The sequence below is a fragment of the Nansenia antarctica genome (assembly GCF_963989245.1).
Source record: "Nansenia antarctica genome assembly, chromosome: 12".
In the NCBI taxonomy this organism is placed as follows: Eukaryota; Metazoa; Chordata; class Actinopteri; order Argentiniformes; family Microstomatidae; genus Nansenia; species Nansenia antarctica.
Genome location: NC_137682.1, coordinates 4,726,000 through 4,743,129, shown reverse-complemented (window position 1 = coordinate 4,743,129; position 17,130 = coordinate 4,726,000). Strand labels below are relative to the sequence as shown.

At 41.2% G+C, this 17,130-nt stretch overlaps 1 protein-coding gene across 1 annotated transcript in view; it reads left to right on the top strand.

Moving 5' to 3' along the window:
* Window positions 1–5,908: 5,908 nt before the first annotated feature.
* Window positions 5,909–17,130, top strand: part of pde4ca (phosphodiesterase 4C, cAMP-specific a) — a gene marked incomplete at both ends in the record, with an annotated part of 45,838 nt that continues 34,616 nt past the window's right edge. The window contains one exon of the mRNA XM_080543180.1: window positions 5,909–6,195. Coding sequence (XP_080399306.1) covers window positions 5,909–6,195 — 287 coding nt within the window. The remainder of the gene's footprint in view (window positions 6,196–17,130) is intronic.

Sequence of the window (17,130 nt, the reverse complement as noted above, 5' to 3'; positions counted from 1 at the left end):
TGTTTTTACTGACAAGTGAGGATATCCTGTACAATAATCTAGTTCTATGGTTCACTTTTTTGATTACTTTTGCTGCCATTTTATCTCCGGAAAGATTTGCCTCTAAGATGGAGCCCAGGTATGTAATATCCTCTTTTCTTGTGATATTAATGTTACCCACTTTTATTTTAAAATGTTCAGCCTTTCTGAGTTTAGATGGGGATCCGTATAGGATGGTTTCAGTTTTACCTAGGTGTATTGATAGTTTATTGTCAGCTAGCCAGATGCAGATTCTACTCAGTTCAGTGCTTAGCGCTTTTTCCACCTGCAATATGTCCCTGTCAGAGACCAGCAGAGCCGAGTCATCCGCGAACAGGAACAAATTGCAATCACATGCTGATGACATGTCATTCACATATATTAGGAACAGTAAAGGTCCCAATATGCTTCCTTGTGGAACGCCGCAGGTCACTGGGAGGGGGGGGGACAGTGTTCCGTTCACACTAACCACCTGTTCCCTCCCCTCTAAGTAGGATTGCATCCAGCTCACCGATGTTCTATCGAACCCAATTGCTTTCAGTTTATCTAACAATATGTGGTGATCTACTGTGTCGAAGGCCTTCTGGAGGTCCAGCATGACCATGCCGCAGTACTTGCCCGAGTCCACCTCATGGTTGATGTGGTCGTTCAAATAGAGAAGGCATGTGTCAGTGGAATGGGATGTTCTGAATCCTGATTGAAATTCATACATCAGATTTTTTTCGGTAAGGTACCTATCAACCTGTTCATAAACTATTTTTTCCATAAGTTTCGAGATGGAATTAAGAATAGAAACAGGTCGGCCATAACTGTAACTGTAACTGAGAGAGAGAGACAGAGAGAGAGACAGAGAGAGAGAGAGAGAGAGAGAGAGAGAGAGAGAGAGAGAGAGAGAGAGAGAGAGAGAGAGAGAGACACTGCCTCAGTCGGACGTGTGATTTAGAGACGAGGGTAAGTGCATTCGTTAAGTCGTGACGTGTTTCCGGGTCCAACGTTGGCTGAGGCGCTCTCTTCGAAATGCCTCAGTAATAATAATAATTCATTATATTTATATAGCGCTTTTCCGAGGCTCAAAGAGGCTGACAAATATGGGAAAAACGGGAAAGTGCTGTGTCCCTTGTTGTATGAATAGATCTGAGTCTAAAAAACGATTAAACTGTCATTCTACCTCTGTAGTACACTGGTACTCTGGTGCAGGGAATTTCTGGTTTGGACCCGGAAATTGCTAAACGTCACGTTTGACATCAGACTTAACAACCGAATTATGGAGTGGCCCACAGTGGTACAGTATGTAAAACAACACTGTACTGGACTAATTACAGAAACTGTAAACTGCCAAATGCCAGTCTGTATAAAAGACAAACTGTTATTAGTGCGTGATACACATGTAATTAACACAAGAAGAAGAAGAAACAAAAACATCTATGTGACACCAGAAATACAAAAATGGGAAGGCGTACCTTCATCCATAGAGCAGTTAAATTATGGAATGCAGCTCACTAACATGCTCTATCTTATATTATTGTTCTAACCTATTCATGTTGATAATGTAAATTGTGATTTTTGTGGTTTTGGCTGGATATGGTTGCATGACATATAGAGATGTTTTATTTATTGTATTTCTATGTTGTATTTTGTTGTATTATAGTGTATTATTATTGTATTGTATTATACTGTAATGTATTGATTTTGTGTGGACCCCACTAATTGGTTAACCATTGACCATTAGCCATTGGTTAATGGCTAATGGGCATCCAAATAAACAAACAAACAATAGGGGGAAATACTTTAACTTAACAATATGCGAGAGATGGGACAGAAAGATCGGAAGGAGACATTTTCTTTTCCTCTTTTTTTGAAAACAAAATGTTTCTGTATTCTTAGAATGACATGAAAATGATCTATTTAGGGTTATTCTTTGTCACTATACTTCCCCACTTTGTGACATGTCATGTCATTGTGAAAATGGCTAGGCCTATGTAACTGTGTTTAGATGTGTTGCCACTGTAATTTCTGGCAACGATAGTGGTGCCGGACTGGTCATGATGACAGAGGGAGGTCCAAACAACCTCAAAATACTGTTTATAGTCTGACATTTTTCCCACTGGTGCCAAGCCAGAGGACTTAGCCAAAGGATCTCCTCTGCAAGTCCTCCTTACTCCAGGCTCCTGGTTACCCAGGCAACCAGGAGCCTGGAAACCATCACCAACTGCCTCTCCACAGCCTTGCAAGTCTGCAATGTTTTGATCTTTGTTGGGCCGTATTCCAATATGCCCTTTTTCCTTTTGTCCATATCAGTCATGTCAGTGAAATGGGGGATTATACACTATGCATTAGCTGAGGAGGAAATGTATCTTTATCGAAAAGAAAAAAAAACAGGCCTAGTTTAAAATTACATGATTCGCTTCCACTACTATTCGCTAGCTACGTTACCTTATGAATGAATGAATGAATGGTCTTTATTGTCATTGCTATAGTACAGGTACCAAACAACGAAATTTGGGAGGGGTGGCTCGACGTAGACATCTAAGAATGCATTTCACCATAAAGAAGTTGTAAAATGATTTGGGGGCCAATATCTTTAGCTAACTAAAGTAACTAGATTACTATATTGTTGTCTTAACATAAGAATAGAATACACTTGTATTTTATGCATTTCTAATCTTTGTAATCATGACGAAGTAGACATCTAAGAATGCATTTCACCATTTAAATTCCGAATATAGTGAAAATACCACCGCTCATCCGTGATCATACTTAGCTGAGGTACTGCAGTTGAAGAATATCAAATAGAGTGCAAAAAAGCAGCATCCGCACACTCAAATCTGTACAAACATTTTAGTTTATTGCAAGTTTTTCGGTCTCCAGGCTCTTGGACGGGATTGTAAACAACAGCTGTATGACGAGTTTGTATGACGCAGTTTGACGAGACGCGCAATGCATTCTGGGGATTGAGTAGCTGAATAGTGTGATCATGGCATACTCAAAGATTCGGGAAAATGTAGTATACATACTAGATTTCTTGCATACTCAGATTTCACATACTATACAGTGTGAACGCACTGCATACTCAAAATCTACGTCATATCTAGTATGAGTAGTATGCTAGTATGCCTTTCCGAAAAACAGCCAAGATGTGCTTGACTGTTAGATGCAAGTGTGATTTTGACACAGGGCCAGGGGAATTGCTTTAGAGTAACACAGGTGGCGGGGTTGGTAGCTGATAGATTATATCACCCTGACCTGGTATTTGTTTGGGTTATTTATAGTCTATCATACTGAGCTAACTTCTCTTGTCTCCAGTCATTGCTCTAATAGAGGTTCCCATGTTATTTGAATGCTCTATGCTTTATTGACGCCATATACGTATGTATGTATATATATATATACTGTATATACGGTACATACACAGTGGGGGAAATAAGTATTGAACAGTTTTTTGTCCAGTAAATGTATTTCCAATGAGCCTATTCAAGTGAAATTTGCACCAGACTTTGGTATTAACTCAAACAATCCAGACAAAAAATCGAAACATTTCATAAGTCCATATGTAAATAAAGTTGTGTGTAATAAAGTGGAATGAAACAGGAAAATTATTAAACACACTGACTTAAATAAATTGAATACTTAGTGGAGAAGCCTTTGCTTGTGGCGATTTTGGCCCATTCCTCTACACAGATTTGTCTTTAAATCTTGAAGATTGCGGGGGGCCCTCTTGTGAATCTGGATCTTCAGATGCTTCCACAAATGTTTAATTGGCTTTAAGTCAGGTGATTGACTGGGCCATTCCAACAAGTTTCCTTTGCTGTATGCTTTGGATCGTTGTCCTGCTGGAAGGTCCACCCATGTCTCATTCTCAGCATCCTGGTGGATGGCTGCAGGTTCATCTCAAGAATCTCTCTGTACATGGCTCCATTCATTGTTCCTTCAATGATATGAAGTCTGCCAGTACCACGAGAGGAGAAACAGCCCCACACCATGATACTTCCACCTCCAAACTTCACTGTTGGTATAGTGTTATTCGGGTGATGTGCAATGCCATTTCTCCTCCAAACATGGTGTGTTGTGTGACAGCCAAAAAGTTACATTTTGGTCTCATCTGACCAGAGTACATGCTCCCAGTAGTTCTCTGGCTTGTCCAAATGTTGTTTGGCAAACCTTAAACGAGCTTCAACATGTTCCTTGCCTTTCCTTGCTGTGGTGTACTGCTTTTTCTTAGTGTGTTCAATACTTTACATATGGACTTTAATGTTTTGATTTTTTGTCTGGATTGTTTGAGTTAATACCAAAGTCTGGTGCAAATTTCACTTGAATAGGCTCATCGGAAATACATTTACTGGACAAAATGTTGATGTGTTCAATACTTATTTCCGACACTGTATATATTGTAGCATATAAAAACTGTGATGAAAATGTATGGTATACATTTACTATGGGTCAGGAGTGACATAGACCAGGTACAGCACCATCATGAGCTAACGTTAGTATTGGATTACTTCAAACCAATAGGTAGGGCCACAGATAGAAGGGTCCACTCTATTCATTTCTGTCCACTGTCTGTGAAAAATAAGCAGACCTGGCTGGATTTTCTATGCTGGAAAACAGACTGTGAAAATCTCTCTCTCTCTTTTTTTTTTTTTTTACTAATATATCATTCTAATTATATAATCTTTGGTAGCGCCCACCTCTGTTTTGTCCTGATTTGACTGTGCTTATTCTTCATGAGGAGTATTTAACAAAAAACAAACCATTTAACATAAACAATTTAGTTTTACCCTATCATTTTTCAAGAGATTGTGTTTTGTTTGAAGGTTTTGAGTGTCAGGAGAGACCGAGTAGCTCTTCACACCACTACTATAAACCCACTATATACATGTCTAGTCTTCTTTAATGAGGTTGAACTGTGTGACGGTTGAAAAAAGAACTGGAAGGGCTTGTTTTAAAAGGCAACACTCTAGGCATCTCTAGTCTCTACCGGCTGGCTGTCATAGGTTTACTCCTGCGTCAGATGGCCCGGCTCCCTAGGTTATTCTGGGGAGCCCGGTGCTCAGCTGCGAGTCCTAAGATCGCAGGAAAACCTTTTTTCCCTTCTCTTCTGATAAACAAGGCCCATGGGGGAGCATGCCCCCCAGACACAGATAGAGAGCCATCGTGACAAGGCCCATGCTCTTTATAACTTTATCTGCCTTTGCTTTTTATAGTCCATGGGCCCCTCATGTGACTTTTTTTCCCCCTCATGTGAAGGGGAAACTGATGTCTTGGAGGAAAATTGTCAGACGTCACGATAGCACCAGGACACGACTGGAGTATGTAAAGTTAAGTCGGGATTGGTCAGAGGGTTAATGTTTATACTCTGAGGAATTGAGAGAGGAAATGATTATGGAGCATAGTTTATAGTGAACAAGCGGCTAGGCTCTTTGAGAGGAGAGGGGGGGAGGGGGTTGATCTGTCATGCCTCTCGCTCACTGTAAATCAGACATCCATATTTAGTTGGAGGGAGGGAAGGCCTAGCAGTTATGTAAACAAAGGCTGGTCAGGCAGTGGAGTCAGAGCACACAGCACTAAATGTTTGAGTCCATTACCCAGGGCTATGGTCTGTGGAGAGAGAAAGAGGGGCTGACTTTAAATAAAAGTAGAGGTTTAAGATGAAGAGCTTTTGTTTTTCTTTTTGGGTCCTCTTATTAGAATTGTTTTGAGGAACACGCACTAGTGTCAGTCTGCGTTTTTTATCCCTGACCAATGTCTCTTGAAGAGATAAGTCCTCCTCTCCTGGATTCTGTGCTGCTATCTTGACTGGTCATTTTCGTGTGAGCAGGAAAGAAACAGTCAACCTTCGAAGGTTGGGACCAGAGAGTAGCAGGTATAACAGTAACCAGGACAAAAGGAAGTCATGACAGAGGGATCGACTAACGGTCACACCGTGAGCAAGGTGTGCTGTACCGAGGGCTCTGAGGAGGAGCGGCCGGAGGAGCAGTCTAAAGATCAAACGGTCAGCAGGCCGGCAGTTATCCAGCTCAAGTCCAGGACAAAAGGGGGGTCACCGGGCGACTCCCCCAAGTTGTCCCCCCACGACTCCCCGCGTGGATCACCTCGAAACTCCCCGCTGCTCTTCCGGAAACTGCTGATGAACCGGAGCATCAGCCTTCAGAGGCGCTTCACTCTGGCTCACACTCCCAGGTAGAACCACCTGTGTCATACGTACAACATGGGGTACCGCAGGGGGTTGGTTTGAGAGAATTGCAAATTTTAAAAGCTGGTATAAAACATAGGCACTGGTTTCATTCTTTTAAAGGTGTTTTTGATAAGCCATCAAATAATGATAGCTATTTGAAAGTAGCTGGCTTGTGTTGAATAGAGGTTTTTGTTGTGGAGGATGAGAAGAATCTGTGGTATCAGTTAGCCTGCGGTGTTCATACTCAGATAGAGCCTTCTTTTCTGTTGTGCTGTTTGGCACGTAGCAACCCTTTCGTTTGCAGAAACGAGTGCCTTCAAGCTTGAGCAGTTCTTATGAAATGTGTACTGTAGCTCTTTCCAACTTCCTCATTTTCCCCTATTCCCTTGCTGAAGCTACGGCCTCACACCTAACATTTCAGCAGCATGTTTCATTTTTACCATGGGAGGCTAGTGGAGGTAGAATTCAGAGGACAGGCTCATTGTGATGCATGGAATGGAATGACACACGTGTGTCCTTATTCTGTTCCGAAGGTCTGCCTCCACAAACCTTCCCTGGTATACTTTATGCTTCACATGTGGGGCTCTGGTGGATTTCGCTTGTTTTTGCTTTTTAGGCACTGTAGCTTTTGTGTTTTCTTGTGGACCAACTGACAAATAGATTAGGTGTTCAATATATTCTTGGAGCATTTTGTCCACTTCATGAACAAATGTCTGCCACATGCCACATTTAGTCAGATGAGGCCAAAATATATCCTCATGTAAATACGGTATACAGTATATCATGTTTAAATGTAGCAACCAGCTCACTGAATTAAGTATAATTATTTCAACTATGGGATTCTAGTTACAGACTATAGTAAGGGTGGATTGCATGATTTCTCTGGTGAAGTGAGAGGTAAACTTTAATGCTACATTTGATATTGAAATATGGTTATGGTTTTCTAATGCAGTGTGACGCCTTTTTTGTCAGATACAATATTTCCATATAATGGAAATGCCAACCAACAGTGTTTATTAAGGACTTATGGGCCTCTCTGATGGGCCTATTGACAGTATAAGTTTAATGACCTGTGATAAAGTCATTCCCATGATATTGATGCAAATCAAATATTAACAGTGCTTTTGTTGTGGAGATGGAGCAGGAGGGCTGATGAAAGGGCACTTGACCTTAATTGCGTGAGAGAAAAACTAATATTTTGTCTGGGAGGGGGATTTTGTTTCCAAGCAGCCAAAACACACTCTGCGTTTTTTCTCCTATGTTTATTCCTACAGTTTATGGGGGAGGAGGGGGAAACATGGTTTCCACACCATGTGGATTGTGCAGTGCACTTAAGAGAAGGGCAAGTTGTGGAAAATTGTCTGGAAAGGCGGATGCACTCACGCACACTCTTACTCAACCAGCAACAAAGAGACAAGGAGCGAACATACATACATGACTGTTTAGAGGTGTCTTTGAATTGTCACAGGGATTCACAAAGTCTCAACATGGGAAGAAATCCTGAAAAACAAAAGCCTGAGACTATGGTGCTAAAACTAGCAACAAGTATCAAGCATTTACAAAGAGGAACTTGTTTACAAGTTCATACATCTCTATAAATGTTTTATTGGTGGGATCATTTCGCTCAGGTGTTGAAACGTTACTGCTAATGGTCCAGTTTGGGGGGCAGTGTAATATAAACAAAGAGACAGACCATCTCTGTGGTTTATCTCAGAACAGTCCATTTCATGGAAATATATGCACAGGCTGTCTGTTTAAAAACTGTAAATATTAGAAAGAGGGCCCATCCTGAAAGGGACAGATCCTTAAAAGCAGAATGGCTGTCATTTTGGAGGGAATGTACTAGTCCCTGAAGACAAACTGCTGGAGGTGAGTTATTGCAGGATGACTGGGGAAAGGGAGGAATTAAACAAACTGGAGTTCTGTTGGAAAAGTTTTTCAGGCAGCTTACGTTTATCAAAGCAAGAGAAGCTATTTTCCCTTTGGTGTCATAAATGATAGATGATTCTGTTCTGAGTTTGAGGGAAATGTCGGAGACTATCAGATAAAAACACAATAGTTCATTTCTGTGTAACAGGGAAATGTTTGTTGTATTATTGTTTTATATTGATTGGCTAAAAAACCCAACTGACTGCACTGGCAATAATTTCTGATAATAAAAGTCCTGTTTGAGTAATAGTAAAACTAATATTTTTTGTCTCTGAAAGATGAATGAAGACATTTTCACACAACTAGTTCATCATCATAGCCCCATTGTTTTTAATGGTACAGGTGTTTACGGTACTGTGAAACAGTAGCAACACATATGTTATGATGGTAGGTTTAATGCTATTATTTATCTTGTATCGGAGATCGTTTTTGCTGCCCTGCATTAGAAGGCATTAGAGATTTTGTTTGTATCAACTCATGTAGGAACTCAAGCTCTTCCAGGTGGTCCTACTCGTACACTGTAGACCTAACCTCAATCTGACCCGCAACAGACATGACACAAACATCCTAAGCATCAACATTCTATTCTATTCTACTCAGTGTTCCAATGCAATCCTTCTTAATTCCAGCAGAGGCTGCTGTGTTATGCGCTGTACCTACCTACTGTAAATGTTGTTGACTCCCTCCATCTGACACTGGGAGTTTGGGATTTTACACGTTTCCTGGATAGTTGTTCCTGGTGACTCTGGGGTCTCCTGCAGCCCTACATATAGGCTAAACATACACCTCCCTGGGCTTTAAACCAACTGCAGGTGTTATAGTATTTGGTTAATGTTCAAAAAGTATCTCGCACTGCAGCAGAGAATGCCTGATCACTGAAAATATTACTCTCTATCTATAGACAAAGGACAATCTAATAAAAAACAACATTTATCAAAGTAACAGACACATTAAAATGCTCAGTGTTCAATGCCATTGTAGAACGACACCTCCCATTCCAACGCTCCCAATATCTATTGGATTTAACAACACATAGTGACAGTATTGAACTACCCAACTAGGCTGAGTTTGCTACTGTCTGTCTCGTTGGAAGCAGGTCAGCAGACCCATGAGTGGAGAGCTGCGGTAGATAAGCTACAGGGAACACAGCTCGGTGTCCTGTCAGACCACCATCTGGGGACTGCATCGGGAGCCAGCCTCCTCTGGAAACAGAGAACCTCCCTCCTTCTCCACCCCCAACTCACTAGCCAAGCCCTCCTAGGCTCCAGCAGTACCACCTGGCCCTCAGCACTATTCAGGCTGCTCCCACGTCAGATCTTATGACAGTCTCTCTCTCTCTCTCTCTCTCTCTCTCTCTCTCTCTCTCTCTCTCTCTCTCTCTCTCTCTCTCTCTCTCTCTCTCTCTCTCTCTCTCTCTCTCTCCGCTGAGGGGACCAAACACTCCAGGGAGCATTCTGATGGGATTATAAAGATTGGATATTTTTGGTTCTATCTCTCTATTTTTCCACTTAGGATAACATCTTCAGGCTTGCAGTTAAAACAAAGAAAGAAACAACTTATGGCCTGCTGAACAAGTACTGTATCAGGTTTATGAGCTGCCTTTGGAAAAAGAGAAAGATTGGACCCTATTTGGAGGGAATTTCGTTCGTCAGTCCCTCTGGTCATTGGACCATGCAGACTTAAGTTTGCTGTTTCCTATTTAGGAATAGATGCTGAAAAAGTTGAACATTTATATTGGCTCTTTTGCTGGTGAGCAAAGGAAGGAAAACAACCAGGGAATTATCTCCAGATCTGGGCTGAGAGCTGATATGAGTGGCAATCTCATTTGATTTGACTTGGGCCCGTCTACTTGCCTGCCAGTAGACTGATACGCTTAATTTCTTTAGATGGGCTCCTAACAGGCATCACTCTTTGCCTTTTTAGGTGGGGTCCTCAAAGAGTTGGGTTTCTCAATGTTTTTGTTTTTACATGGACATAATATTCCCATTGCTTAAGATGATGGTCCTCATATGCCCAGTTGGGTAGCCTACTGTATACACTCTTATCTTGGGGATTTTGCAATGCTTCTGAATGAAGGCCACTCTTGACAACAACTCTCAGAATTGTATCTCTGGAATTGCATGAACAGACACAGCCATACCTAATATTTGCATGAGGAGCCATTATACCACATGTGTGTGTGGCTGCTAGACGCAGTAGATTTCACACTTCGTTCTGTTTTTGTGGACTGATCGTTCTCCAAAAAAGTCCCTGTGTTTCCCTGGTTTGATCAGTGACAGCAGCGTATGTCTGTATAGACACTGGACATTCTCTTTCAGCTTAGACAAAATGGGATGGATATTTGACAAGCAATTGCAGAAATCCGCAGAGATGATGTTGCACTACATTTTGTTCATCCCTGCCATCTGAAGTCTTTAAATTCAATTGGTTCCTTTTGGCACTTTGACCTAGCTGGCACGATGATGAACAAAGACTCTCGTTTTCCCAGGAAGACTATGCATAGCAACCTCTCCAGTCGAAGGCACTCGTGTATCGGGTATGTATAGTACTGTAAGGTTTTTGATATGTACGTAATGTAATTGATGAATACATACTGTATGTTGTTGACGCTACTGATGTTTGCTGAGATACGGTAGGTGTGTTTGCTGACATTGTGTCTAGGAAAATGATTGAAAAGTGGGTTCGCAAAGGAAAGTTCTTTATTTAGACTTTATGTTGGTTGTTTTATGTTGGTTGTTGGTTGTTTTATTGTTTTTTGTGTTGGTCTGCCTAGTGTTCACTGCTTTTCTGCTCACTTACAGAGTCCTATCAAAGACAGTGAAGTTGAGGGCAAATTTAGGATTTCAAGTGTCTTTAGTGACAATTGACAAGACTTCACTGCACTTGTTTGTATTTGGTTCCAGTTTCATCCCTATGTTCACTTCTTGCCTTTCAAATTGTTATCCAGTGTAGACATTCTTTAAAGTTACACGCTCAGCATTTTCTTTTACAATCTGGCACACATTGCTGTGTGTTAGATGGTGTCTCTCTCTTCTGTGTTTGCTAGTCTTTGTTGTGCCGCTGTTTTTTCTTTTAGAATGTGTCTTTGCAATGTTTTATCAGTCTATTTCTATTAGGTTTATTGATGTTTATAGTGTTTTCTGTGAACATTTGAGGTATCTTGTGATGTGTGATCATGTGGTTGTCATGTTTTAGGTGTGATTAAGCCATTTCATGTGTTGTTATGGTGGGTAATTGCATATTGCGTGGGATAGGGCCATTGTGAAGGGGTTTGGTGTTCTGGGTGATGTGGAAGGCGGTCCACCCTGGGGGCAGTGAGGATCGATGGGACAGCCAGTGTCTATTGATGTCCCTCCTTGGGGGCGGTGGGCCCGAGCCAAGCAGAGTCACGACGATCAGACATGCCATGATTCCATTTGAGGATAGAGCCCCTTACCACGCACACACACAGACACACAGACACACAGACACAGACACAGACACAGACACAGACACAGACACACACACACACACACACACACACACACACACACACACACAGACACAGACACAGACACAGACACAGACACAGACACAGACACAGACAGACACACACAGACACAGACACACACAGGGGTTTGGGACAACCATAACATTACAATAAATTCAGCTGGTAAAGGTTACAAGTTATTGGCCTATAGCAGGGGTAACCAACACAGTGCCCACAGGCACCAGGACCACGTGAGTCGTCGCCCACAGGGAATGTTCTAAAAATAGCACTATTTACCATGAAGGTCCCTCTAAAACAGTGTTTCTCAAAACTTTTTCAGACCAAGGACCACTTACCCAATAAAAAAAATAATTGCGGACCACCTAACTAAATACAGGGTTCCCGCGCTGGTCATAAAAAGCCTTAAAGTCTAAAATCCGGCAATCCAATTTATAAGGCCTAAGCTCCCAAATTTCAGCTATTCGCTCAAAAAAGTAGGTGCTAGGTCTTAACAATGTTATCCTGCAAGGAAATCAGTCCAAAGTTGGTTCAAATTGGTCGTTATTATTGTGACTAGAAAGTGTCTGATTATAGTTCCATGGTGTGAATAGTGTCAAAGAACTAGCAAGCTAGTTAGCTAGCTCAGAGGCGATGAGATGAGCTAGTCTGCTTTCATACTTGCCGGCTAAAGAGCTAACTAGATGCACTTTATGAATTTACTTAAAGTAGATATACAATCTTTCTTATTCTGCTATAATTGGGCTTTATGGTAATACCATAAAGGTATATTTATAGTACATGGACAGTGGATTGAAGCATTGGAACAAACCCCCTCACTCATTGGAAATTTCTGTTTTTTTAATAGATTTTTTCAGGTGAGAGAGTAAGGTCAAAATGACATTATCTGACTGCATTGCCCACAGCAACCCAATATTCAATTAGAATGATGTTAGAAATTGATATGGATCTTATTAAATGATAAATACTCTGGTTGTTATGTTTGCCTTTTGGTTGACAGCAAAAGAGGGAGAGAGGAGTATTTGCTTTATTTGGCTCTACATACATTTGTGAATCAGCTTTTTTTTCATCTGTAATGAAATCTACATTCAGAACAAGACTGACAGATGAGCATTTAAACTTTTTACTATAAGAGTGAACCTAAGTGGATACACTCCAGCAGACACAACTCTTGTAGACTCCATGCAGTGACAGTCATCTCACTACGTGTAGGAATGAGTGAATGCACTTATTACACACATGCACAATATCTTTTGAAAGAGACAAAAAGACGAAAAGAAAAGAAGAGTTGCAGTTGCGCTTTGAGTTGCATTTCATGTACGAAAGGCGCTATATAAATAAAGCTTTACTTACTTACTAAGAAAAAAATACTGATGTTTTCTGACTGAAAAGTCTAGAAAAGGTGAATGGCATGCACTTATTACACACTTGTGGACCATAACATTATACGCTTTTGATATGTGAATGGAGGTGATGTGATACATTGATACAGTATATGGATAAAGAATATACTGCTACTACTATAGTGAGCTTACACATTGACATTTGAAACAGAGCATGCTAATGAAGAATTTCAGAGTGTTTTGATACGTTATGTGAATGAATGTAAGTAATAAAATATGAGTAGCTCTCGGCCACTTAGCCTACATTTTTTCAAAGTAGCTCTCAGATGAAAAAAGGTTGGAGACCCCTGCCCTATAGGCTAGTTTTATTAGTCTTCCTGGACTAATGCTACTGTTATGTTAAGTAAATTAGTATATCTCATTGGTATTTTCTTTGACCGCAAACTAAGTAACTACCAAGGAATATTCAGAAAACATTAACTTTTTAATGGGTAAGCTTTTGGTGGATTCTTAACGTTTTGCACAATGTCTTTTGCACTCAATCCTACCCCTTTGCTCTATGCGTCATCCGAATTCCACCAGCTGTGATTATGTCATAATCATATGAGTAGATCAAAGGAAGAGATTAAGCCCCACAGACAAAAGTACAGAGCAGCTGTAATATTGCAAGATTTGGAGAGATACTGTATGTCCTTCTACAGCAAGTTCAAAGGTTCTTTGGGGGGAGTCTAAATTGTTGTGGTGTGGAGACTTATCTTGATAGATCTGTGTTTTTGTTTGTTTTCATGAAAATAGATTGTATTTCATTATGTCATAAAGGTATCCATTGGAATTATTAGCATTAGCAGTTACTTATTTATACATGGAGATGAGATAATTAAATATTATGTCTTTAAGGGAGTAGCTGGATTTGGTGACTTTGCCTGTATGTCTGTAGTAAAGGAGTTAGTTAGACCATGGCTCAGGGTTACTTACTACCATATTTCATCAATTGTTTTGTCTGTCACTCATGGACCTGTTATAAACCCTCTAGCATGACAGCATCACAGTAATTCCAACAACCGTGTGCACCCACAGACCCACCCATCCACCATACACATGCACACACACGCACACACGCACACACACACCAGCGTTTAGACAAAGCAGTCTTTTTATAATGCAGATGCATGCCTGCGTCACAATAGCAGCCCAGACTTCGTTCCGAGCGTACCAGGACACTATTCAACTCTGTCAAGCCGATATCAGGACACCACGTAGACTGAGATTTTTAGACACAAAATAAATTTAAAAAATCTGCAGAGCCACATTGGCCTCACCACAGTTTGACACACCGTGAGCTTAGAATGATATGGTTCTATCTCCGTTTAGGGCAGTTCAGAGATATTGAGCGTCAAAGTTTTTACATTCCATTATGTTTTGTGAGATGGAACCTTTGTATTTTATTAATTACTAACTAAAACAATGTCAACATTTAAAAAAATAACACCACACAGGCATTAATAAACACCTAATGGATCAGATTATGTAAAAAAAACTCAATTTTGACAAAAATGGAGATAGAACCTTAGAATTCTAACGTCACGATCATTACAATTCCAAAATGACTTACACTTTGAATGGAAGTGTATCCCATAATATGCTTGATACTGGTGAGGTGCAATGGAACTGATGTTGTTAGGGCCTGAAATGGCTAGTTGGCATCCCAATGATTCGTTATCATGGATAGCTGCAGCCACTTCTCTGGCCATGCAGTGTTTTCTGCCCAGCCAAAGCCAAGAATACAATAGAAATATTGTGTCTATAGTGATTTAGAGTGAGAGATAGAGAGGGACAGAGTAAAAGCGAGTCACTGAGTGTGAGAGGAAGATAGGAAGAAGAGAGAGAGACGCACATAGACAGAGAGGAAATAGAGAGAGGGCCAAGGGACAGGAAGAGAATGAGATATGCACATAAGGACAGAGAGAGAGAGAGTGAAATAGACAGAGAGTAGAGAAAGAGGGAGGGAAGAGATAAAGAGAGTGTCAAGTGAGGTAACACAATCACAGGACAACAGTGTCAGTGTCCACGGGGTCCCAAAAATAGCACCCCCCCTTGAGCCCAGAATAGTCGATAAGGCAACACTGCTGTGACTGGGCCGCTGCTGTGTGCGTCACTACTGTGCTCCATATTTTCAGCATGACTGATTTCCCCAATCACTCCCAAAGCACATCGATCCAGCACGCTACTGTAGCCACTGTGCCTGGGCCAACGGCCAAACCACCCACCACTTTCAGTCTCCCTAGTCGCCATTATTGTCCAGCCCGACCACAATTATATCAGGCATATCGTGAGCTTAGAATGATAAGGTTCTATCTCCGTTTAGGGCAGTTCAGAGATATTGAGCGTCAAAGTTTTGACATTCCATTATGTTTTGTGAGATGGAACCTTTGTATTTTATGAATTACTAACTCAAAAATGTCAACATTTAAAAGATAACACCACACAGGCATTAATAAACACCTAATGGATCAGATTATGTAAAAAACTCAATTTTGACCAAAAATGGAGATAGAACCTTATAATTCTAATGTCACGATAGTCTGTTCTGCTTGTACAGTTTTTCTTTTGTTTTATTTTTATCATCCTTTTATGGTACATATTGATAAGGTTTAACAAATGTGGTACATCATTTCTACTGAGAACAACATTTTATTATTATCCCTCTTTTTTTTGTTATGGTAAAGTCTTGCTTTATTCAGATTCTGGGTTACCTTTCAGTTCTCTGTAGTTGATGTTTTTTCAGTTCTCTGTAGTTTGTAGTTGGTTTCAGCTCAGGGTGATGTGAAAGCTTAAAGAGCACCAGGGTTTGTTGTAACCACTAGAGGGTGGAAGTGTCTAGGTTATGCACAGAGACTGATCCTGGGCAAGGGGATAGTGGTTTAGAAGTGGTTGACGTGGAGATCACTCATCGTTTTTTTTCCTTTTTTTCTTTTCTGAGTGGGGCAGTCCCACTCATATTTTTCATTTTGATTGACAGATATAGTAGAGATTTAGACAGGAAGGATGGGTGAGAGAGAGGAGGGATGACATGCAGGATATGTCCCCGGCTGGAATCGAACCGGGGACCCTGCGGTTACATGGTCAACGTTTAACCCGCTACGCCACCTAAGCGCCCTAGATCACTCATCATTTAACACAGTGGTTTTCAACCCTCTCCTCGGGGACCACCAGCCGTTCCACATATTTGATCTGTTCCACCACCAGCACACCTGATTCAACTAATCAAGTAGCCTACAAACCATAATTGCTTTGCACTTGATTAGTTGAATCAGGTGTGTTGGTGGTGGAACAGATCAAATAATGTGGAACGGCTGGTGGTCCCTGAGGAGAGGGTTGAAAACCACTGATTTAACATTTGCTTATACATGCACACAGGCACATGCGCACAAGTTCACACACACACACACACACACACACACACACACACACACACACACATGCAAACCTAGCACCTAGTCAGGGAATGAGCCGCCTGGCAGTGCTCCAAAGGTGATGTATGTACTATGATGTAGATACACTGTAGACTACATAATGTAGTCTGGGCCTAGTTAGCCCCACATAGAATTACCCACAGGGGGAGAAGTGTGTGCGTGTGTGTGTGTGTGTGTGTGTGTGTGTCACTTGCCACCTTCAACATCAACAATATCCCCCTCAAAGTGGTTCACTTATCTCAGTGCCCCTCTCTCACCATCCTGCTCTATAGATAATGAGGTCCATACCCCATGTAAACAGAGCCTCCGCTGCATTCGGACGCCTCCACTCTGAGACCCCCTATTACTGGCAGATGGTAGCCTATGAATCATAATGGTGGCACACTGATACCCTACTACAGTACATGCTGTAACATGGTGTTTGACATCCCTCCCTTATGATTACATAGGCTGCTTTGGCAGCACGACTTGCATGGTTTGCTCTTCTCTGTGTGACAGCTGGCTTGGCTTCTTGGTCAAGCACACATGTTTAACATAATGTTGCTGTAACAGAATCCCGTCTCAAATCCCCTATTGTGATGTCACTTGCATGATTGATCTGTCCTGATTTCCTTTAGTTATTCATGTTAATGACTGCCTCTGCATGGCAGCAAAGTTACTTAAGCAATATCACACGAGAGGGAGTGTGTTATACTGAATATCAGCACA